Below are 25,332 nucleotides of genomic sequence, written 5' to 3'. Positions count from 1 at the left end.
GGAAGTGGAATGGGCTGTACCGTGCGAAAACATTGCCCCTGCCTATCCTGCTTCCCTTGTGCCTTTAATGGCCCTTTTTGGTAGAAAGTTTCTCTACTAGGTATTTCAATTTTTCCACCTGAATGGTACAATGGGGAGCAATTAAAATACCTACGAGAGGTGTCCAGGCGGTGACGAGCTTATGGTTACATCGGTGGTGAAAATTGAAAATGAACCAAAAACAAATGATGCTTTTAATAATGGTAGGAACTACTGTGGAAAGCAATGGAATGAGTTTTTGTTTTGTAATAATCTGTTTTTTTTATTCGCCTATAAACCATTGAAAATGTGAAGATTCTTTCAATTGTGCAAAAACAGTAAAGGAGGTTTTAATTGATTTTTGCACCCATTTGTTTGCTGAGGGACCGAATAATGCAGAGCAGTTATAATTGCTATTTGTTTTATTTTTAATTATCAATAACGACCTCAAATCATCATTGCATACTCATCAGCTGCCGGTAATCTGTGACAATTTTTTAAAACATTGTTTCGTTGTTCAATGGGCACATAAAATAGATAAATATGAATGGTACGAACGAACGTTTGTAGAATACGCCCAATTGTAGACACATTTCCGTAGTAAATTTCAAAAGCTTAATAAACAGATATGTTTTTGTTTATCTTTACAGGATTGTACCACACCGTAATGGTATAATAAAGTTATTTAGAACAAATCGAAAACATAGCTGATGCTTACTGTTTTGCATAAAAAACATCCCATAATGCAATATATTCATTCATCCTGAATAATCATTAAAAATGGGAACTCGTTCACAATAATATTACACTGTTGAATGAATCACAAATGAGATGAGGGTATTCGGGATAGAGGATCGTTATTTTGGTTTTATTTTCTTCCTCAGAATTGCGTTCTCCGGTTCGGTTGGTGTTGAAAGCTTACCCAGATAACCACACTACGACCACAAAGTCTGATATGGGTCGCAGAATTTTTATTTGCTCTACAGTACGACTTTGTGGTCTTAATAGAAGATTGGTTCGAAATCACGCTATTTTATACCAAAGTGTTGTGGGTGCTCTTGGGGGAAGGGCAGGAAGAGGAGCATAAAATTTGGAATGTTTCAGGAAACTTTCATGATCGATTGAAACTTTCAACATTCGTTCATCTGTCAATGCAATACATCGAAGGCGTCTTCTTTGCTTCGTTTTAATGTACTCCATTCTTATTCATCTGCTTGATGCGGTGCGCTACAGTGTGTTTTATTTTGGATTTTGTGTAATGTTTAAGGGTAGTTTTTGTACTTTAAATGTAAATTTTACAAAGAAAAGTACTCATAGTGCATGAAAGAAGTGAAGTACTGTTAAACAACACTACCAGGCGATGGATTTTTCATTCAGAAAATGCAGCGTCCTTTGACAGCGCCGTCATCGTTTGGCGCAGTAGTGATGGTTGGTATTTTTGTTATAATCAATTGATTAAAAAAACCTTTTATCTATATAATCTATTCTTTCCATACAATAGAATCAACCCATTTTGTGCAGATATGAGGATCAATGTTCCCGATAGTGAACAGTGTCAAGCCAAGTCGGCGTCGTCTTCAAAGCAGTTATGTGTGTATTTACCCGTGTGTGTGCGTTTACTTCTAAGTTACATTATTTTTGTAAACATTGAACGACGGAAATAAAGAAATGAAAATGAATTTCAAAAGCTTTAGTTCCGAAATATTTCATGAAAAATTTCAAAATGACGAAAGAAAAGCTTTCCTACCACAAACGAAAAATTTCATTATTATGGTGCATTTGATATAATTATGGCCCGTTTTATGTCATCCACGAAGTCTTAATATTACTGCTGTAAGTGATGCTTTAAGACCGATATCAGACCGTCTTATATAGGTCTTCGAACGGTCGGATATCGGTTTTTGGCTATCTGGGTTAGACAATAAGCATTTGAAGACATGTTTATGGCATCATTAGATAGGCTTTGTTCTAGCTTAGTGTCCGAAAGATTCTATTCAGGTGCAAATATTCGAAGCATGGAATGGTTTGCATTGTTTGGCAACTATCGCTTAATATATTGCAACATTGGGCGCGAGCATGCATGGAACAATTGAATGAAATAAATCTACTCAAATGGGCGACATTTTGTATGCGTTAAGGAGATTTGGATATTCAAATATAAATGAAGTTATTGTTATTTGTGACAGCTCTTTTGTTACATGTTCATTGTATGTATATTACAATTGTAACAAAATTACAATTAATCCAGAAATTCGCTGCTTTGATGATAGCGAATCTTAAATGATCCTCGCTGATATGATTCACCCTAAAATTTGCTGTACTCAATGTACATAGCATAAATGACATAATATAATAATTATGGCTTAACTGAAAAATTCTACATCGTTTCAATAATGCAACCTAATATCGTTGACCTTTACCATATCGCTACGGAGGCGTTATAGAAACTCGTTCGCGAATTCCTCCTGGTAGCACTTAAAAGCGGCCGTGTTTAAGGCCGCTGCAGTACTGCAGCAATAAGTGTATCGCCGCTAGTCCCTGGTGTGCGTAACGCCAGATGGTTTAAGTACCGGGTGGATTTAAGGTTATTATTTATGGAGCAGGGCTTTATGTATGTCTATTAAGGTTTTGCTGCTTCATCCCTTTTCGCATCCGCCTGAAGCGAATGTACATGTTGGATTTCGCTTATGAAACGCCCGGTGTTGCACTCATGCTTTTGTTTGTTTTAGCTCTTTTCCCATGGTATCAGAGGGGGAGATCGAGAAATTTATCTTCCCTTCGAAACCCGATTACGGCATTCAAGCATCACCGGATAACAGCTTAAGCCTGTTGTGTTCGACCTAATAGAAACCTTTATTATTTGTGGGCGTTATTTTTATGGTTGCTGGTTCGCTTAAGACGAAGAATTAATATGCGTTTCCAGTCAGAAATTCAACTCATTCCTGAAGATGAATCAAGTATCATTTTTAACGGTTGATAGATTATGATGTTCGAACCTACCTTTTGAACTCAAAGGTCAAAAGCAATCCAAAAAACAAGACGATAAAATTAGATTATGTATTTTGGTGTTATAAAGAGGTAATAAAAATTACATCTGGTTTTTTTGGAAAGCAGAAACTCTTTTTAGGGCGGTCGAAATCGTTTATCTTAATATCCCAAAAAAAATGTATTAAGATCATAGATAAACATTTCTTCCCTTTACTGTAATCTGTATACTAGAGTTGCTTTCCTCTAGCCAACAATAAAAGAAAGCTCATTCACCCAGGTAACTGAACCAATTTTTCTTTTTGAAATTATTAACGATTCAGCAGCACGGTAACGAAAAACAACGCATAAATCATAACTGGGCCGAGCTGGAAGGAATATAAATTCATCCCGATCGGGGTTCGACCTATCCGTTTTCGGTGTGATAAATCGGCACCGATCATTTCACTGACAGATCGCACTTGTAACGTTTCTCGTTGTTTACTCCGCACACTGACTGATTGATGCTGGTGTTCCGTTGTTGGAAGAGTATTTACATTTCATGCCGAATGCTTTATCGTTTTTTATTGTTTTTTTTTTCTTGTAAGTTGTGGTAGAAGTATTGGCACGCACGTTCAACAAGCTAGACAAAGTATTAGTGTTATTGTTGTGTTTTTATTCATTTTTCCACCAAGTTTATTTTTGTAGCACCAGACACTACAGCATGTGCTGGTTAAATGTACCACCTTTCACGGATTTTGAAAATTTTGCTAAATATTCCACCGAGCAATACGATGTGCAAACTGGAAAATTGGCATGCTGGAAGGAAATGGGACTTGATTCCAATCGAATTCACAACGATTTCCCATTCCGGTGCACGGAAGAGGAAACGAAGTAAATCATTCGGAAGAGATTCGGATTTTTTGGGTTTGTTTGGTTGATTTTGTGTGATATCCCAAACTTCACCTGCCGGCCGGTCTCGCCATAGGAGAATAAACTTTTGATTGGAGAACTTCACCCAGACGATGCGCCGTAGACGAGTTGTAGATCACTTGGGAAAAGATAGATGGATTTCGATTGGTATTTGCGTTATCGATGGTTGAGCCGTATTTGCATTGTTGAAGCACATTTTATCCGTAAGCTAGTGGAATTTGTGGCGATGGCAAAATGGGACTGAAATAGGATTACAGGTAATGTACTTTATGAATTTAATAAGGGCAAGTACTTAAAAATGTTGGAAAATAGAAGCATCTAACACGAAAATCTTCTGTTATTTCATAATAAATTTTATAATAGTCACGCCATAATGCTATTATCAATACTTAACTACTTTTGTTTTGTTTAGCTGTGACTCACTCTTTCTCCCCATTGACGGGTGGCCATGTTCCGTGCAGTGTTTGCAATAGAAATGTTAATCTCTTTTCCCGGTTATCGGGCTACATAACACTACACCATCTGGTTGGGCCGCATGGTAAACAGTCAGGATTACATTCGTAGTGTGCCCCGTATACATAAGGGAGAAGTGGAACAGTGATTTTTGGGGAGCAAACGCAACGTTTGAACGTTTAGCTTGGGAGAAAAGGTTAATGTTTACAAGCGTGTTTACCTCCCTGCCGCTCAAGTGAGCACGTGTAAGCATGATAACAACGCTAGCAGAGAATCGATGGTTTGCCTTCCTTCCATTTTCATGTAATAACCACTCCAGCAACCGCGTATGGATGGGAAAACATTTACCGAACTTGTTCAAGCTAGAAATGCTATTTGGGGGTTCGAATCTAGAAGAAGAAGGAAAGGAAAACATTTCATTCGTCCAGCCCTAAATGACATTTGACACCGGAAGTTTCGTTGTGAGCTGGCCTGCGAGAGAAAACATGACCATAGTTTTGGGCTGTAAAGAAAGTTTTATGCTTTGAACGTCAAAATGATATGTTTGCGACAATCGAAAATCATTTTGTTTGTGAAAGTGATAAAGTTTCTTTTATTGACAATAGCTGATATATCTATAAAGCATCAAAGGCTTGATCCTATAAAACTCTTTTAGTAGTTACTAATAGTAGCTTGATCTTGCACAATGAGCCTATTACTAACCTGATGACTTTAAAGCAACCTGTAAACAATAACATCAATATGAAGTCTATTAATTTTCTTGCTGTAATGACGTTTGAGTATCTAACAAATTAACAACTTCGAGCGTGCTGCACCTCTACTTTAGTACTGCTGCAGTTGCCACTAACAATTTACAATAAATATTCAAAAAAAAATGACGACACGTGCGTTTGTATTCACCGATCGTCGTGAATCATCGTGCTGATCGGCGGATACGCAGACAGGCCAAGCGGACAAATATGTGCCAAACCTTTTAGCGCCTATAACAGTGAAAATGAAGGAGCGTTTCGTCTTTACAGTGTATATTTAACCTTTCCATCAAGTTTGCCAGATTTATACCTTCGCACATGCTGCCATAAGTTGACACGGCGCAAAGGTAAACAAAGCACCTGTCTGCCAATTGCACAACAACGTTTGTACCGTTCCTTTACTGTGTCAAAATGACAAAACAGCCAGGGAACGGCATACTAATTTTTGTTTAATGACAGGTAGCGGCGCATGTATTAAAGACAATTTGATCTAAACTCCACGAACGTCAACATGTGGCACGTTACTGCCAACATGTGTGTTTTAACGCTCTTTCGCAAAACTCCTCTGATGCATTGCTTGCCTTCTATCCTGTTCTCCCACAACGACATCGTCCCATAGAAAATGTGCACGGTAACAATGGTAAATGATACATTACCGGTGCCACCGACGGGTTTGTGCTGTTTACCGTAGCTCGGTTTGATTTTATTGTTGAAGCGTAAATTTTTCGAGTAAACAACCCGTGGCCACATCACCGACCGCCGATTATTCATCGTCGCGGTTCGGTCGCGGGTGGATGGTGCGCCCAATACGGAAACCGTTGCTGCTCAACGGAGGGTAACGGAAGTCGAAAGTGTACACATCGTTCCTGTGATGGAATTCATCAACAAGGTTTCGGTACAGGTGGAACGTTTCGTTGAAATTATTTAAATAATTGCATGTTTTCCGCCGTGAGATAAGGACCGGGATTATGTTTTATTAAATGATCTTACGAGATGAAGGCGTACGCGAGTGCTAATGAGGTCCCTCATCTGTGGATGTAATTTTTGGCCCAGTATGGTATTTTGAAGGAATCAACCTCAAACCGAGATAGTGGCCAAAATATATATTGCAACTTTGGCGAATATAGAAATGAATTTTGTAGTGTCATTTTTCTTTACCATTCGTGGTATATTCCGCTGTATTTGTCATCCTACATCTTATGGTAGTTCGTGTGTGAAAACTGCAACGTATCAATTTGTACAAACGTGACATTTCTCTTATTTGAAATAAATGTAAAACGACAAAAAGCAAATCCAAATGGTCTTCCACCGTACGATGCAATGCCAGAAGCGAGATGAAGACATAAACGCTATTGAAACATTACAATAACATCGGATGTCATTGCAGGACAGGAATCGTAAGTTGTCCATTTTCTTGGAATGAATTTTCTTTCCTCTCTGGTTCGCTGGATTCTTTCCTGTACGACGAAGATACACCTCCATCCGTGACCTGGAATTTAATTTTAATAGACTTTCAATGTAAACATATTTATCAGCATTGAACCCGTGCTGGAAATTGAAAGGATTACGTGCGAAATAAATGGAAAACTAGCAACGGTAAGGGAATGGAATACTGTCAAATAGCACAATAGTCAAATTCAATAAACGTTTCGCGTTTTAGATCATGCCGGGCGCCATTGTAAGGTAACATCCAATTTGCAATCAGTGTCAACTATAATTGTATTGACAATCGTTCAAACTATGCTTTGATCGGGCAGAAGTCTCACGTGGGTCATGATATCGTTTGGGGCAAGTTCACCAACGAATAGATGTTCGAAAAATCGAAATTTCCAGTTGTGCATTAGATTGGTGCATGTGCATCTTTATAATGCAGTTAGCGTACCTTCACTCGATACTGTTGTTGATTGTTAAAAGATTGGTCTTGATAGAAGCATTACACTAAATGATAAACTTTTCGTATAGCATATTTTATCATCAAATACGTTTAAAAAGCTTTAAAGAAGGTTTAAGTTAAATAAAATAGAGGAAGTAAGGCTTAACGAAATCATCGTCTAACCTGGGTTCATAAATGATAAAAGATAATTTGAAAAAAAATATATATATGTATACATTCTGTTTACACTTCTTCACATTTCACAGTCCAGTGCTCATGTCAGCCAGAAGCTTATGAAGATTACCAGCGAGCCCGGCGCTTTGGGCTCATTTTTTCGCCTCTATGCAGATGCCATAGACCTTGTATGTCTGGCAAACTGGTTTGGTTTTTTTTTCACGCGTCAGTACAGTCTCGCTGTAGTATGGCTGACCTGGGTAGATATGAAAATAAAATATTGTACCCCTGATTGTACGAACCTGATCATTGGCTAATACTGCCATACCACGTTCTGTCATTCTCCAATCGATTCCCCTGCAAAGGGAAACTGGAGAGAAAAATAGAGCCCCAGATAAGTGGACGTGGATAAATAAGTAGAAAAGGCTAGAGCACATCCAAAGCAAACTTATCATCTACTGCCACCATCACCGTTGTCATAAAACGGCAAAGGGAAGAAATCAGGGCAACATACAAAACCTTCTTAGTGCTATGGAGTCAATACCATTATACGATCCAACGGTACTGTCGTTTTCCTTTTCCTTTTACGTTGAGCTTCAACGCTGCCTCAGGCTGATCTTGTATGTGGGTGAAGGAATCCCGAGGAAAAAGCACGGAGTTGCAAAAGGAGTCAGTTTCATGGTGTTGTTTTGAGGTTTGAAAAAAAAAGATCATATTCCGTGTGCGAAGTGGCTTTAAGAGATGTGTCGTAAAGTAGCCAGCGAAGTAAACCCCTAGTCCATCACTCACGAACCGTCCATATTGACTGTTCTTGTCCGGCAAATTTTAAAAAGGACGAAGAAGGGTGCAAAAAGCAACAGACAGCTGTACCCCGACAATGGTGACAAGGGCGAAGCAACGTATAATCATAATAAATATAAACTTTGATTTAACATCCTTCGCGAAAGCGCGAACGAGACCGTGAAAATGAGAAAACGGACGAGCTTGATGTTTTTCAGGAAACTTGAACTTTTTCCGGTCCGTTTTTTGCCGTTTTCAGCGATCGTAAAACATCCGTCGCGTGTGTCTAACAAAAATCACTTCCAATGAGTGTATGTACAAACAATTGGTTTATGGCGTCTTTTATGCTGATAAGGTGTTTCAGTACCAGCTTTTATGATCGAAGTTAAGCTATTTTCGCTGTTTAAAGGTATTTAAAACCTAATTTTAGGAGATTTTCAACACGAGTCAAAACCATTACAAATTATGTTGAGGATAAAAAATAGATACACCTATTTATATTTTGTCAGTCTAATCATCATTAATATTATTGTATTTTTAATCTTCCTGCGATCTACAAATCAATTTGTGATATCCAAAACCGTAGTATTAATAAAACTGGTTATTATGAGTGCTAAAACAATTCCGGATTTTCATACCAAGCACGTCAGCGGATTATTTTTGGCCATTAAAATCATGAAAAAAATCCTGTTTTATATGTGTGCCATACAGTTTTATCCGAATGGTGGCTATTCTGGTGCCGTTTGCCATTAGTGTTCGGTTTGGTGCTAAACGCTGACGTTAATCTGACCACGGTAAAGCAATTATAATAAATTCACGTTATCTCGATCGTTGAAACGGACCTGCCGGAAGCTACTAATGGACGACACGGTCTTGATCCAACGAAGAATGGTTGACAAATGAGATGACAAATTGTATCAGTTTCATGAAAGATTTTATCAAAAGTTTTAACTCATGGTTCAAGGGAGGTGTTTCTCTAACATTTTTTTTTAAATTGAGGGATAAATCAAGGTTGTTTTGAAAAACGTAATAAAATCCATAATAGAACTTCTGGTTTGCATTGCGGTAGATTCTTCTAGATGATAATACAAACCTTCTGATTTATTTCCCTGAGCAATATATATTTTCAATTGTTGTCTTCTGCAGCCGTTGCTCTACTCCATCTAGGGATACAATTTAAATTTATCTTCGTACAACTTGTACCGCTCGCACTGTTGACCGAAACAAACCATTGAAATGCTACCAATCTAAGCCCAACGGCAGAGGTTCCATGCTCATGTGTTAAATAGAAACCAATGCACCGCATATGGCAGTGGGATTATAAATCAATAATTCGACGTGTTTTACATGGTTTGGTAAATGATGTATTTTCAAGCATACATCTTTGATTGCTTTTTCCGTTTTATGGTTTACGGAACTGTACGGAAAGTAGTTCCGAAGCTGAACCTATGTTACTGAAGGGCTATAAATATTGTTTTGGATTCAATCATTTCAAATAGTCATCCGTTTCCAGTCGTTTATTGAAGTGACAAATTTATCCGTTTGCACGACCCGTAGAAGAAGACTTAATCGCGACGGCGTTTGAAAATTGGTTGAAGAGATAAATATCACAGAAATAATATACTGCTTGTAGTCTTTAAATATTAAATCGAGTTGTTGTTTGTTGTTGTAAAATAATTTGTACTAAATTTGTAAGCAATAATAATAATAATTAAGTTATGTACTAGCCCTTCGTGTTTACTTGGCGTACTGGGCGCCTCCATCAATATTTAAGTGCATATTGCGAATGGGATTGAGGGATGTAAAAAGTGATATAAATTTCCAAAGAAGGGCAAGACTTGCTTTACATTATAAATTTGTGTTATAAACACATTTTTTGTTTCAATTATGGAACTTTAAAACAGTTTCACAATGTACCATGCGCCTCCATCAGATGAATGTACCATGCGCCTCCACCAAAGTTTGAGTACGTGCTTTTCTTACACTTATTTGGCCTGATGAAGTTTTTAACAAGACAGGTAAAATTTTTTCGACTACAAGGTAAAAGTATGCCGAACAAATAATGACAACATTAATACGCCCGCCCCATGAAAGCAAATGCTTTTAGACAGGATCGTTTTTACTCCTACGCACGCAAGAAAACACCGTCCAAAACACGACTCTTTTCTATGCTTTCCATCATCATTCATCAAACGAAACATCCATTGATAAAAACAACATATCGTTTACACGTAGCTGTCAGCAAGCGATAAGAGATGAACGGTTTTAATCATTGAGTTTGTTGTTTGCTTTGGTTTAATGGCAAAATATCCAGAAGCACAGGAAACCCTCGGCGTACAGTGCAAGGCGAACTAGTTCCCCAAGGACATGAATCTTAGCATTTTCATTCATTTGGACTGCCCGCGCTAAAGGCGTTGAGCTATTTTGAAACACGAAAGCAATTACTTTAATGTACAGACGTTGTCTGTTGTTACTATTGACAGTTTCCGAATTAGAGCGTTCGTATTGAAAGTTGTTGTCTCTCTTTTTGCGCAGGAATTTGTGTTGAAAATATACGGCTTTTAATTGTTGTACTAAATATTAATCAGAATAATTAAAAATGGCTTTTATTCAAATAAACTTTACCACTCTTATATTAGTGTCTGCTATCAAAATTTTATGGTTTACTTAATTTTTTCATGTAATTTATTTTATTACATACCTAGTTTACAACGTCTTCGTAATGTTGATTTTTGCTAGTTTGGTACGAATTTATTGTCTTAATTGCAGCAATCAAATCAACGCCCGGGGAATAGATTTATCTAAACACTGATAAATGATTTGCCACAAAAATCTTAACAATGATTTTGTAAGCTATAGCAATCAAACATAATGTTCCGTACGTGTATCCTAAGAACACTTTCACCATGGAGAACGAAACCCCAAATGCTTCACATTCGAATCATCATCAGGCAATAAAAGTATTCACTTCGTTATGGCCATAAAACATCGACCACCGCCACCACCACCATGTGTCCGGCATCATGTGACTGACAAGCGGGAAATGTAAGCAACAACAGCCAGGAAATACGAATGCTATGATTTATGATGCGTATCGTCATTAACATGATGCGCTTTTCGCACCCTGCCAGCAACTTAATTGCGCTGATTTTCGGTTTTATTATCGTTCGTTGCGCAAGCTCGCCGTCGGTATTAGCTGTTGATTAGAAATTTGCGGTCAATTGGATGGGAAAGTGTGACGAATGATAAAGTATTCGATGCCAGTGCGGGAGGCGTTCCAACGATGAGCTTTATTTCATTGCCTAGGCATGAACGTTGTATAACTTACAAATATGAAATTAGTTTTATCATCACTTTAATAATTTTATGGGGTACGATGATCCGTCTACAAGTGGAAGGAGAGAAAAACATCAAACAGATACATGGTATATGGCGAGATGCGTTGCAGGACGATAGCATCAACTAGCAATTTCAATGAATATTGATGAGCGTAATGTTGTCAGTTTTTGTGCTTATCAACACACCTGCAATAATCTTTAAAAAATAAGTAAAGAACTTCACAAATATGATAATTAACAACTTTTAACGTGAAAACTTCCATCGTATAAATTCATTCATGCAGACGCGAAGAAAGTTAATCGGATTTTAATTATGCCTCTTCCTTTCGTGTTTCTCTGACTCATATTTCAACGCTTCAATGGCATGAGTAAAATTGAAAGATTAAATATTTATCAAGCGATGACAGGAGGCGTTTACGAACGAGTGAATAGAAAAGGTTTATCACTAGCGAATCAACTGACAGATGATGCTTGAACGGTACTTAAAATGAAACCCGATCGCGTTTCGACTGAGCTATACGATCTCGATGATGGGTTAATTTGGGCATTTGCAATATTGTATAGAATAACATTTCTTCATTCACCTATGGAATAGTGGCTGTCTTTATAACATAAGCGATGTCTTACACATTTTGAATTTTTAATTATATTTTCAATTAAATAGAAGCAAAAAAGACAATTCCTTTTCGAAAGCTATCTCGGGAACGAATGGACCATATTTGATATAGCATTAAAGATTTCGCATTTTTCCTGAGTTAGTCCGAGTTCGTCAGAAAAAGGACAATAAAATAACTCATGAAGTGTTATTAAATGCTTATTACACAACTTCAAGATTCTTTTACGTTGTCCTACACCTGGCATGGTGGCGTACTTATGTTTAACAGCTTCATCAATGACCCTAATGTTATATCTGAGGGTAACATTTTATACCTTTGCCTGTTTGTTTAATATTCACCGTGAAGCTTACGGTTAGCTGCCGGACCAAGCCGGAGCTGTTATTAAATTCCCATGCTGTGCATCAACGGTCCACCGTCACCGTGCCATTGCTGTCTGTCGGGGATAGTCCGAAATTAATGAACAAAGTGAAGCCATTCTTTTGCGCGTGAACAAGCAGTGTCGGGTGTCTCTTTCGGTTTTTTTTTATAAAGGGGGAAATGGTGTTTGAATTTCATGAAAATTCATCATGTGCCTTTAATCCCCAGCAAAGCGCAAAAAGCTATAAGGAAGACAATTCAATATTCACAGCGCTTTAGGGGCATGTTAAAATAGCATCACCGAGGGTTTGCTGAGCAAAAATAAAATTGTACTTTTAGCCATTTTGAATGTGGTCACACTATTTGGCTCGTGCTACAAAATTACAAAGATATTCAATCATCGTAAATGTTTTCATCCAATCGGGAATAGCACTTTCAATTCTTAATACCGTGCACGTCGTAAAACTAGCGCTGAAAGCTTTTAATACAAAACCCCTTTGAAAGCTTAGAGAGCTCTATTGAGACACACGACTTAAGCAAACACCATCAACATAAACTGAACTAGCATTAGTTTCCGAATGAGAGCTGGTAGAAATAGACGTGATATTCTGACCATAAAAAAATCGTTGAAGACTTCTGGGTTAAAGAGTTGAGTACCGACTGGAAAATGGTGTCAATCGTGAGGTAGCCTCAGCAAAAACTTTACACAGTTTATTTTATATTTTACAGTTGCTTACAAAAACATAAACGAAGTAAAACGCTTTCATAAAAGCTTACTCAATACAAAGTGTACAATAGAAAAGTCAGTTACACTAACAAAAAAACAACCAATCCCTAAATTGTGTTTCTCGATTAAGGCTCATGTTCTAGCCCTAGCCCTAGCCACCCTTATCCCATACTGTCGGAAGTGACACTTTAAGTGAAAGTCATAAAGTTAGCGACACGATTGTCGCAAGATTATAACCAGCAAACCGGCGGCTACTGTGGCCCAAATCATGCGAAATAGCTGTCCAAGAAAAATGGCCTTTTCCTCATTCCGCATTGAGGCACGTTTGAGTGAACAATTCAACATTTCGCTCGATGCAAAAGAAGGGATAAGTGAAGAAAGGGGAAAACAATCAAACCGGAAGTGAACTGATCAAAAGAACAAAACACGCAGCATAAATTCTTCTGCGTATCGTTCCTTGTTTTTGTCTCGTTGCCGTAAAGCGTCTGAACCGGCACACACAAGCCCGCTCCCTACGGAAGCAGGCTTCTTAACGTGCGCCGTCGGGGTGAAAAGTGGTAATAAAAACGTGAAATGGTAATTAAAACTGGTTCCATCGCGGGTGGCACTTTAGCGACAGTTGATCGGTCCGCCATTGGTGAAACGTTCAATCTGTCAACCGGAAGAAAGTTTCGCCCGTACAAATGTGCGGCCCTCCACTTTTGGGTAGAAGATAGATGACGTAAATGAAGAGAAATTGCGCTGCCTGGCAACATTGAATTTTGCCGCGGCACCATTGTCTTATCGTCGCGTGCACGGGCATGAATTGTTTATTGTTTTGTTTAAACCCCTTTTTGCCCGGGTTCGTCGGTGGTTGAAGTATCGTTACGATGAAAGAAGTTCGTTGAAGGCGTTGTTTGACGGTTCCGTAAAGCGTTTTGCTGCTCGTGTTTGGGTGAACCGTTGAAATGATCGGCAAACAACAAACTATGTACCAAATTTTCCAACCATGTGGAAACGGTCACCCGGTTCTATGCTTCTTCGCTTCCTATTTAGTCCATCCTTAGCTCTTAGCACGTACCAAATGGGATCTTCGAGCGAATCCACTGGAATGTCGATTGTAGCAAAAGGGAAATGGACGGTTCGAACCTTTGTCCTCTAGATGGATATTCTTCTTTGTATTCGCAACACTTTTTGCACGCTGATGGAAGGGTGATAATTTTCCGGCGCTTTAAACACGTCCTCCCAAGGAAGTCATGGCAGTGTCATGGTGTGACGAGGTGTGGTGCACATACTGCACGATTCGGCGGTCAGCAGGAAATGTTCGAAACGGTGATTATTTATGGGTTTGCGAATGTATGCTTAAGATATCGAAGCCACGATGGTAAGAAAAAGCGTTTTTGGTGTGATTGACAGCATTTGAATTGTTCGGACAATGGATGGTTGGAATTTTACTATTTTTAGCTGCGGCATTACTTTCTTCACAGGCTTTGATATGCCACTTTTGTGTATATAGTAGCTTATTGTTTGCTACTTTAGTGATTTATTCCGGTAGTTTGCGCAAATAATGAGTCAAATAAATTGGTGTAGCTCATTTATTTCACGCGATCGAAAACATTTCATACAAACCGGCAATTCAGGTTAGTTGGAGAAATTTCGGGAACTTATTGCTTGTTATTAGTGTTGGGTCAATAGCGGAAGGGGTACCTCAATCACTCCGCTCATCTTACTGTACGCGCTCCCGCACAGCCCACGCGAAAAAGATTTAGCTCCGTACGGAGCGCTACACACAGGAGCGATTGTGCGATGCGCTCCCAGAAGCGAAGAAGAAGTTATTCGAGGAACCAAGTTCCATCCCCTGTTTGAGAAAATGTAAAATTTTCCTCATTTTTGCACCAACTTTTGCCTATAACTCGGTCGGTATCCAACGGATCGCCAATCTTTAACCTGTGGTCGATAGATGGCACCAAGGGCTACATTTTCTTCTTGGACGGCCATGCCCTCAGATGTCTGTGCCAGAAGTTATGCGAGGAACCAAGTTCCATACCCTGTTTGAAAAAATGTAAAATTTTCCTCATTTTTCTGCAATTCAGCAAATTTTTTAAATGTGATATATTTTAATGCGAATTTTGTTGTAATAAGTTTCTTTTCACTTAAATAGTGCTTTAAATTAAAAAAAGAATAAAAAATCAGAAAAAAAATTTTAAAAAATTTTCAACTCGAAAATTTCATAAGGGGTACCCCTTGCCATTTTTTTGAGAAATTTTGCAAAAAAATTTAAATTGATTTATTTTAATGCCAATTGGTTGCAATGAGTTTCTTTTCACTCGAATAATGCTTTAAATTAAAAAAAGAGTAAAAAATCAGAAAAAAATTCAAAAAATATAAAAATTTGAAACTCAACTTTTGCTTATAACTCGGTCAGTATCCAATGAATCGCCAATCTTTAACCTGTGGTCGATAGATGGCACCAAGGGCTACATTTTCTTCTTGGACGGCCTTGCCCTCAAATGTCTGTGCCAGAAGTTATCCGAGGAACCAAGTACCTTACCCTGTTTGAGAAAATGTAAAATTTTCCTCATTTTTGCAACAACTTTTGCCTATAACTCGGTCGGTATCCAACGGATCGCCAATCTTTAACCTGTGGTCGATAGATGGCACCAAGGGCTACATTTTCTTCTTGGACGGCCATGCCCTCAGATGTCTGTGCCAGAAGTTATGCGAGGAACCAAGTTCCATACCCTGTTTGAAAAAATGTAAAATTTTCCTCATTTTTCTGCAATTCAGCAAAATTTTTAAATGTGATATATTTTAATGCGAATTTTGTTGCAATAAGTTTCTTTTCACTTAAATAGTGCTTTAAATTAAAAAAAGAATAAAAAATCAGAAAAAAAATTTTAAAAAATTTTCAACTCGAAAATTTCATAAGGGGTACCCCTTGCCATTTTTTTGAGAAATTTTGCAAAAAAATTTAAATTGATTTATTTTAATGCCAATTGGTTGCAATGAGTTTCTTTTCACTCGAATAATGCTTTAAATTAAAAAAAGAGTAAAAAATCAGAAAAAAATTCAAAAAATATAAAAATTTGAAACTCAACTTTTGCTTATAACTCGGTCAGTATCCAACGAATCGCCAATCTTTAACCTGTGGTCGATAGATGGCACCAAGGGCTACATTTTCTTCTTGGACGGCCATGCCCTCAGATGTCTGTGCCAGAAGTTATGCGAGGAACCAAGTTCCATACCCTGTTTGAAAAAATGTAAAATTTTCCTCATTTTTCTGCAATTCAGCAAAATTTTTAAATGTGATATATTTTAATGCGAATTTTGTTGCAATAAGTTTCTTTTCACTTAAATAGTGCTTTAAATTAAAAAAAGAATAAAAAATCAGAAAAAAAATTTTAAAAAATTTTCAACTCGAAAATTTCATAAGGGGTACCCCTTGCCATTTTTTTGAGAAATTTTGCAAAAAAATTTAAATTGATTTTTTTTAATGCCAATTGGTTGCAATGAGTTTCTTTTCACTCGAATAATGCTTTAAATTAAAAAAGAGTAAAAAATCAGAAAAAAATTCAAAAAATATAAAAATTTGAAACTCAAGGCTCATTTTTGCACCAACTTTTGCTTATAACTCGGTCAGTATCCAATGAATCGCCAATCTTTAACCTGTGGTCGATAGATGGCACCAAGGGCTACATTTTCTTCTTGGACGGCCATGCCCTCAAATGTCTGTGCCAGAAGTTATCCGAGGAACCAAGTACCTTACCCTGTTTGAGAAAATGTAAAATTTTCCTCATTTTTGCACCAACTTTTGCCTATAACTCGGTCGGTATCCAACGGATCGCCAATCTTTAACCTGTGGTCGATAGATGGCACCAAGGGCTACATTTTCTTCTTGGACGGCCATGCCCTCAGATGTCTGTGTCAGAAGTTATGCGAGGAACCAAGTTCCATACCCTGTTTGAAAAAATGTAAAATTTTCCTCATTTTTCTGCAATTCAGCAAAATTTTTAAATGTGATATATTTTAATGCGAATTTTGTTGCAATAAGTTTCTTTTCACTTAAATAGTGCTTTAAATTAAAAAAAGAATAAAAAATCAGAAAAAAAAATTTAAAAAATTTTCAACTCGAAAATTTCATAAGGGGTACCCCTTGCCATTTTTTTGAGAAATTTTGCAAAAAAATTTAAATTGATTTTTTTTAATGCCAATTGGTTGCAATGAGTTTCTTTTCACTCGAATAATACTTTAAATTAAAAAAGAGTAAAAAATCAGAAAAAAATTTAAAAAAAATATAAAAATTTGAAACTCAAGGCTCATTTTTGCACCAACTTTTGCTTATAACTCGGTCAGTATCCAATGAATCGCCAATCTTTAACCTGTGGTCGATAGATGGCACCAAGGGCTACATTTTCTTCTTGGACGGCCATGCCCTCATATGTCTGTGCCAGAAGTTATGCGAGGAACCAAGTTCCATACCCTGTTTGAAAAAATGTAAAATTTTCCTCATTTTTCTGCAATTCAGCAAAATTTTTAAATGTGATATATTTTAATGCGAATTTTGTTGCAATAAGTTTCTTTTCACTTAAATAGTGCTTTAAATTAAAAAAAGAATAAAAAATCAGAAAAAAAATTTTAAAAAATTTTCAACTCGAAAATTTCATAAGGGGTACCCCTTGCCATTTTTTTGAGAAATTTTGCAAAAAAATTTAAATTGATTTTTTTTAATGCCAATTGGTTGCAATGAGTTTCTTTTCACTCGAATAATGCTTTAAATTAAAAAAGAGTAAAAAATCAGAAAAAAATTCAAAAAATATAAAAATTTGAAACTCAAGGCTCATTTTTGCACCAACTTTTGCTTATAACTCGGTCAGTATCCAATGAATCGCCAATCTTTAACCTGTGGTCGATAGATGGCACCAAGGGCTACATTTTCTTCTTGGACGGCCATGCCCTCAGATGTCTGTGCCAGAAGTTATGCGAGGAACCAAGTTCCATACCCTGTTTGAAAAAATGTAAAATTTTCCTCATTTTTCTGCAATTCAGCAAAATTTTTAAATGTGATATATTTTAATGCGAATTTTGTTGCAATAAGTTTCTTTTCACTTAAATAGTGCTTTAAATTAAAAAAAGAATAAAAAATCAGAAAAAAAAATTTTAAAAAATTTCAACTCGAAAATTTCATAAGGGGTACCCCTTGCCATTTTTTTGGGCAAATTAGCAAAATTTAAAAATTTGTTTTATTTTAATGCGAAATAGTTGCAATAAGTTTCTTTTTATTCAAATAATGCTTTAAATTAAAAAAAGAATGAAGAATAGTAAAAATAATCAAAAACATTGAAAATTTCCTAAGGCTATAGCTAGTGGGACAAGAGCGAAAGAGGTATTTCAATCGCTCCGGTCATCTTATTGTGCGCGCTCCTGCACAGCCCACGGGAAAGAGAGGTAGCTGTATCGCAGGAATCGCTCCTGCGTTCAGCGCTCCTTGTGGTGCGAAACTTCGCTCCTGGGAGCGCATCGCACAATCACTCCTGTGTGCAGCGCTCTGTGTGGAGCTACCTCAAGCGCACCGCACACTTTAGAGAGCGAGAGCGGTGCGCTCCGCTCTTGCAAAAGAGCTACTTGACCAAACACTACTTGTTATTATCAACTCGATTGTTTGACAGATGCCATCAAACAGCTTTACCTTTCTAAGTGAAGTCCTCATACTAGTAGAAGTTTATCACTTACTGCATTAAGCTATTGAATCATCTTGGAGGACATTATACAGTTTGCAACACACTTTCACTTAAGTTGTTAAGTTGCTATTAGCTCGCATAAATAATGCATAATACTCGTCGCTCATGATATTCCATATGGATATATGACAAACAACCGTGTTGGGTACGGTTCTAAACTTCCATCCCTCGTACAGTTGTGATTCAACATGCGACCGATAAACATAGCGCGGCTCTTCGTGTTAGTGTTATATACTTCTGATACATTGTCTCAGTGGTTTGATAGTTTACTAAGTTGCAATTTAAATGAACGGGACTGTAACTTTTTCTGCGATGAACATTTGCCAATGGTCAACCGTTCCTCGAGTGGAGCCTTTCAGACGGAATATTTATCCTCGATACTTTATCATCCGCTGGAACAAAAAGATCATTCGATCTTTTCCATTTTTGGCGTTGAGCATCACTGTCTGGAACTCTCGGTACAATGTGCGCCAAACCAACACGTAAAGAATGCATCCTTCATTCCGAAGAATAGAGAGCGTTTGCAAGTGTTTCTGCTAAACATTCGCTGCAAGCATTTTATCGCTTCGTATCAAGCTCGTTACCATTTAATGCACATGTGTTACGAAATTTACCTAGCGCATATAACACATCATCTGTGGACAGGATCATCTAGGACAGCATGCAAAATACCGTACAATCGCAAAAACCGATTACAGGGTGATGGTTATCAATATCTTATTCTTTCGCGCTGTATAAAATCGCTGAAGCAGGGAAGAAACGGTGAAATTGGCTACTGGTTGTTTGTAAACAAACGGAACACACCAGAACAAAACCAGAAGATCATAGAACAACTTTCCCTGCCGGAGACGATGAAGCTTAAATCATACGCGCAGCCTGCCAACACAAGTACTATCGAGTCTTGCAGGTGCGATATGTTTGAACGTTACATACGTACAATCAGTCGTTGCGATATGCCCTTCAACATGCCGATTTCAGGGCAGAGCAATGCAGGAAGACTTCAATCATCGCTGAGAGATAAATCGAACAAATCCGTGCCGATGGATTCTACGCTGAGCTTGAGGATGCGTTTGTTTGCGATCTTGTGGCTGACTGTTGCGGCAAATGTTGGCATACTTTTAGGTGCCATTTATTTATATTTTCAACGATTCCTGGAGGAGCCGCTTTGAGCCTCATACCGTTTTCCTAGACACCTATCACTTGTCTTCTGTCAGTTTGTATCAAGATCAGTGTTTCTTAAAAACAACCCAATTAAAAGCAAATGTTTAACATGAAATAAATGTCAAAGTCTTATAACAGTACCATATTCATGAAGCAAAGAAAGTTTAGTTGCGGAGCGTTTACTGCTCGTGTTTGGCTGAACTGTTAAAATGTTCGGCAAATAACAAACTATATATCAGCAATACGGTTAGGCTGTTCCTCATGCATAAAAAAAATAAAAAATCGACCTATGTATCAAATTTGTCATAGTTCTATGCTTTATCGTTTCCTATTTCGTCCAACCTTAGCTTTTAACAGGTGCAAAAGAAGCTTTAAAAGCTTAAGACGCTGGTAGAAAGCATTTCATACGAACCAGCAATCCAGATTAGTTTGAGCAATTTCGAGAAGGAACCAATTATAACTTATTGCTACTTATTAACTCGATTGTTTGACAGATGCCATCATACAGCTTTACCTTTCTAAGTGAAGTCCTCATACTAGTAGAAGTTTATCACTTACTGCATTAAGCTATTGAATCATCTTGTAGGACATTATACTGTTTGCAACACACTTTCACTTAAGTTGTTAAGTTGCTATTAGATCGCATAATTAATGCATAATACTCGTCGCTCATGATATTCCATATGGATATATGACAAACAACCGTGTTGGGTACGGTTCTAAACTTCCGTCCCTCGTACAGTTGTGATTCAACATGCGACCGATAAACATAGCGCGGCTGTTCGTGTTAGTGTTATGTACTTCTGATACATTGTGTCAGTGGTTTGATAGTTTACTAAGTTGTAATTTGAATGTACGGGACTGTAACTTTTTCTGCGATGAACATTTGCCAATGGTCAACCGTTCCTCGAGTGGAGCCTTTCAGACGGAATATTTATCCTCGATACTTTTTCATCCGCTGGAACAAAAAGATCATTCGGTGTTTTCCATTTTTGGCGTTGAGCATCACTGTCTGGAACTCTCGGTACAATGTTCGCCGGACCATTACGCCCAAAATGCATTCTTCATTCCGAAGACTATGAAGGAAAACCGTTTGCAAGTGTTTATGCTAAACATTCGCTGCAAGCATTTTGTCGCTTCGTATCAAGCCCGCTTCAAGTTATCGCACATGTGTTACGAAATTTACCTAGCGCATATAGATCATCATCTGTGGAAACCTAGAACAACGTGCAGGGTACCGTACGGTGGGAAAAACCGATTGGAGGGAGACGGCTATCAGTATCTTATTCTTTCGCGCTGTATGAAATCGATGAAGCCGGAAATAAAGGGTAAAATTGCCTACTGGTTGTTTGTAAACAAACGGAACACACCAGAACAAAACCAGAAGATCATAGAACAACTTTCCCTGCCGGAGACGATGAAGCTTAAATCATACGCGCAGCCTGCCAACACAAGTACTATCGAGTCTTGCAGGTGCGATATGTTTGAACGTTACATACGTACAATCAATCGTTGCGATATGCCCTTCAACATGCCGATTTCAGGCCAAAACAGTGCAGGAAGATTATATACACCGCTGATAGATAAATCGAACAAATCCGTGCCGATGGATTCTACGCTGAGCTTGAGGATGCGTTTGTTTGCGCTCTTGTGGCTGACTGTTGCGGCAAATGTTGGCATACTTTTATGTGCCATTTATTTACATTTTCAACGATTCACGGAGGAGCTGCTGTAATCTTCATACCGTTTTCTCAAACACATATCACTAGTCTTTTTTCTGTGTGTATCAAGATCATTCTTTCTTAATAACAATCTAAGTTAAAGCAAATGTTTAACGTGAAATAAATGTCAGTCTATTAATAGTACCATATTCATGAAGAAAAGCAAGTAGTTTCTATTTCATAATGAGAAATAACGACTTGCTGAGCTGCAGTCTGGTAGAAATGAAATAATGAAAATTAATGGGAAAATCACAATTACTTACAATTCTGTAGCGTTCGAAGCTTGCAATACTCCAATGGACTGGATATGTCATGATACCTTTCAACTGTAATTACAGGTGAAAACGTAAACTTCGAATGGTACATCATTTATTCATTCATTTATTACCAACGCGACTTGTGACTAATGGTGGGTCATATCATTTGGTCCATTTTGATACAATTTGAAACGACCAGTTTCAAACAACGCCCACGATCATGCGGCCGAAATGGTTGGTACATTCATTGATATTTGTGCTGAAGATCATACGTCTTCTACAAGCGCTAGACGAAGGCGATATAGGAAACTGTGTCAAACTGCCTCTGAATTGCTCTTGGTTTTGTGAGAAAAACTTACCCTTAGTTAATCGAACCACCAGTGGAGCTTTCGACACGGATTATCTTGCCTCATTAAGATATAAACCATTGGATGATAAATATACTTACCGACATACCGTATTCATCATTCCCGGCATTCAGCCTCACTGTTTGGAGCTTTCGGTACGATGTGGAGCTGTTTGGAGCTATCGGCGACGCAACGCTAACAATTCGGTACACTACCAGCGCCAGCAAATGCTGCAATTGAACTTTCGCTGTGAACACACTGTCGTGAGGTATCTGATGTACTACCAAACACCAAACACCTGTTACGTGATAACGCTTGATCAGATGAACCATAAAACCAAAGGCGATAAGCTCTTTCCCTGTAACGTTGGCCAAACGCGACCCTATCAGCTGTTGGGCGATGGTCACAACTATCTTCTGCTGCTGTACTGTTTCAAATACGTGTTCGGACAAGAGCTGCGACAGAATGCGTACTGGTTGTTTGTGAACAAGCGCAATACACCGGAACAGAATCGGCAGATCATGCGGCAGCTTTCCCTGCCAAATGCGATCCTTCAAACGCCCAGCTACGATCGTATCGATACGAGCGGAAACATTGTTTGTCGATGTGATATTTTCGAACGTTACATACGCGGGATCAAGCAATGCCAAAGACCATTTCAGCCACCGCGTTTGGGACAGAATTCGAAGAACGATGAACCAGAATTTACTGCCAAGGTACCCTCAGCTGCCGGTCAAGTGACGAACGAACAGTGGAAGTGGTTTGTGATGAAATGTTTGCTGGTTGTCGGTACGTTTGGGACCGTATCCTATGCATTATATATACAGCTTGAACGGCGCATAGAAGAGCAGCTAGCGGATGGAAGCGTAACTGTGAAAACGGATACAGTTAAAATTAAATTTATTAAGGTACAAGAAAGCGTTGAATCTGAATCTTGATCAGGGAACGGATCAGGAGAGAAATGTATCATAGTTTTGCTCAAATACTGAACGTACTTAAGTGTGAGAAAATAAATATGTGAAAAACTGAACAAACTCTTGTTCAACCTGCATCTTTCATATGGTTTCTATTTATATTTCTGAGCGATCAATTATGCAGCAAGCTATTATAAATAATTAATCAATCAATCATGAACGATTGTAAGGCATTCTGGGGGGAGATTTATTGCGTGACCCCATTATACGGACATTTGGGAAATTGATAATGAATGTAACTATCATATGTACTGTTGTATTGATGGCGATTTATCGACCCCGCGACTTGGTGACAACTAGGTATCGAAGGATATTGAGCAACACTGTGCCACTCTGTGTGTGTGATATTTTGGGAGGAATTTCATTAGCTTTAACTTCAATCGGTAGCTCGAGTAGAGTAGCTGTGCTTATTGAATTTTGCGATCCCACGGCTATTGTTTTCCAACGACAACGGGTAATGAAATGTAGTGGCTTATAACATATTTCGTTCTTGTTTCGTATTTCCAACTAGAACTGATCCCCGCATCCCCCAACAAGAAGAAGTGGCTCGATGTCGTCTACCGTGTGAAGCTTGTCACATAATCAAAGTACAGGATCGGTGACTTGCAATGGGCATGGCCGCCATGATGACGATGCTGGAGCAAGGAACAATCGCCACCGCGAACGATACCACACACGACACGGATGACTCGACGGATGCGGTGTACGGTAGTATGGTGTATGAGGAGGACGTTTACACATCGAAACCGTCGGTACCGCCACTGCACCACCTCTCGCAGATGCCAGTGAGCGAGTTCGAACTGCTCGAAGCACTGTTCAACACATCGGCCGGGGGTCCGATAGGTAGCTTCTGGAACACGTCTTCCGTTGCTACCGAAACACCCTACACCCCTTACGAACTAAGGCCGGAGACGTACATTGTGCCGATCCTGTTTGCCGCCATCTTTATCATCGGTGTACTCGGCAATGGGACGCTGATTATCGTCTTCTTGAGGCATCGGGCGATGCGCAACGTTCCCAACACGTGAGTACCGTTTAATTGTAATTACCGTACCGTACTACGGCTGCGATATGATGGGTACCATTGAAGAACATTTTCCATCTTGATGTTAATTTCTCAAATACCTGGAAGCCGCGCTTCACTGATGTCTTAAGATGGCGATGTGAGCGATATAAATTATAAATTTTGCTGGAATTTTGGGAAATGTCCTGTGAGTTTGGATGATTTGTTTTGGAGTTGCGACATTTAAATTGACGCATGAAGAAGGTTTCATGGGGTAGTTATATTTTCTATGTTTCTCGTACCATAGGAAACATATCTACCTAATGTTATAATTTTGTCCTAAGTGGTAATGAATAATCTCCAAGCAACTGTAATTTGCTACACGCTTTTGCAAAATGATTTCAACAAAAATTACAACCATCGATAAACATAATGTTTTCACATTTAAAAACAGTCTCTTCTGAACGGTAAATCAAGGCATTTTCCTTAAATACTAGCCTAATCATTCAAGACCCGGCCTGTTTTTATGTTTCATCAAAACTCTGCCTTTTATCGTACCACCATCATGCAACTTTCACCAACACCCGATGGTACATAGTCCCGTTCTTGTGTCACATTTAATTAGAAGCCTCTGTCGCTATGACACAATTGCTGGATAGTTTCCAAAAACTTCCTTCATGTCGTGTTTGCAGCCACGTCGTGTGCTAGGCAGAGAAAACACTCCCTTAAGGGTTCATTAGGTTGAAGCCGTTTGGAAACATTCTCGACTGGGTGGAGTGCTGTCGTTCGAAATGGTTATAAAAAGCGGAGCAAAAAAACCGAAATGAGGTGGAGGAGGAGGTTTCGTGCTTAATTATCAGACGTTTGATAAAACTTTATTTGAAGTGCAATGTAGAGATGTGCAAAGTGAGTTAGAGTGAGATAGTGAGTTGCAACGTTGTATTGAACGAGTTTCGTTCACTCAACACACGGAGTTTTAGCGACACGTTTTTCACTTACTCACTCATGATTGACAAATTTACAGCCTGAGGAAATTTTCAAATTTTTAGATTTTTTTTTATTATTTTTTTATTTAAAGCATTTCTTGAATGAAAAGAAACGTATTTAAACCAATTGGCGTAGAAATAAATCAATTTAGATTTTTTTTGTAAAATCACTCAAAAAAACTA

General features: G+C 38.3%; 1 protein-coding gene across 1 annotated transcript in view; it reads left to right on the top strand.

The window, feature by feature from the left end:
• Positions 1-25,332, top strand: part of LOC125767489 (neuropeptide CCHamide-1 receptor-like) — a 60,878-nt gene that overhangs the window by 7,027 nt on the left and 28,519 nt on the right. The window contains exon 3 of the mRNA XM_049434111.1: positions 23,672-24,184. Within this exon, the coding sequence (XP_049290068.1) occupies positions 23,769-24,184 (416 nt within the window). The 5' untranslated portion in view covers positions 23,672-23,768. The remainder of the gene's footprint in view (positions 1-23,671; positions 24,185-25,332) is intronic.

This window comes from Anopheles funestus, chromosome 3RL (genome assembly GCF_943734845.2).
Source record: "Anopheles funestus chromosome 3RL, idAnoFuneDA-416_04, whole genome shotgun sequence".
Lineage (NCBI taxonomy): Eukaryota > Metazoa > Arthropoda > Insecta > Diptera > Culicidae > Anopheles > Anopheles funestus.
The sequence above is the reverse complement of the archived record's forward strand: the minus strand, read 5'-3'. Positions and strand labels throughout refer to the sequence as shown.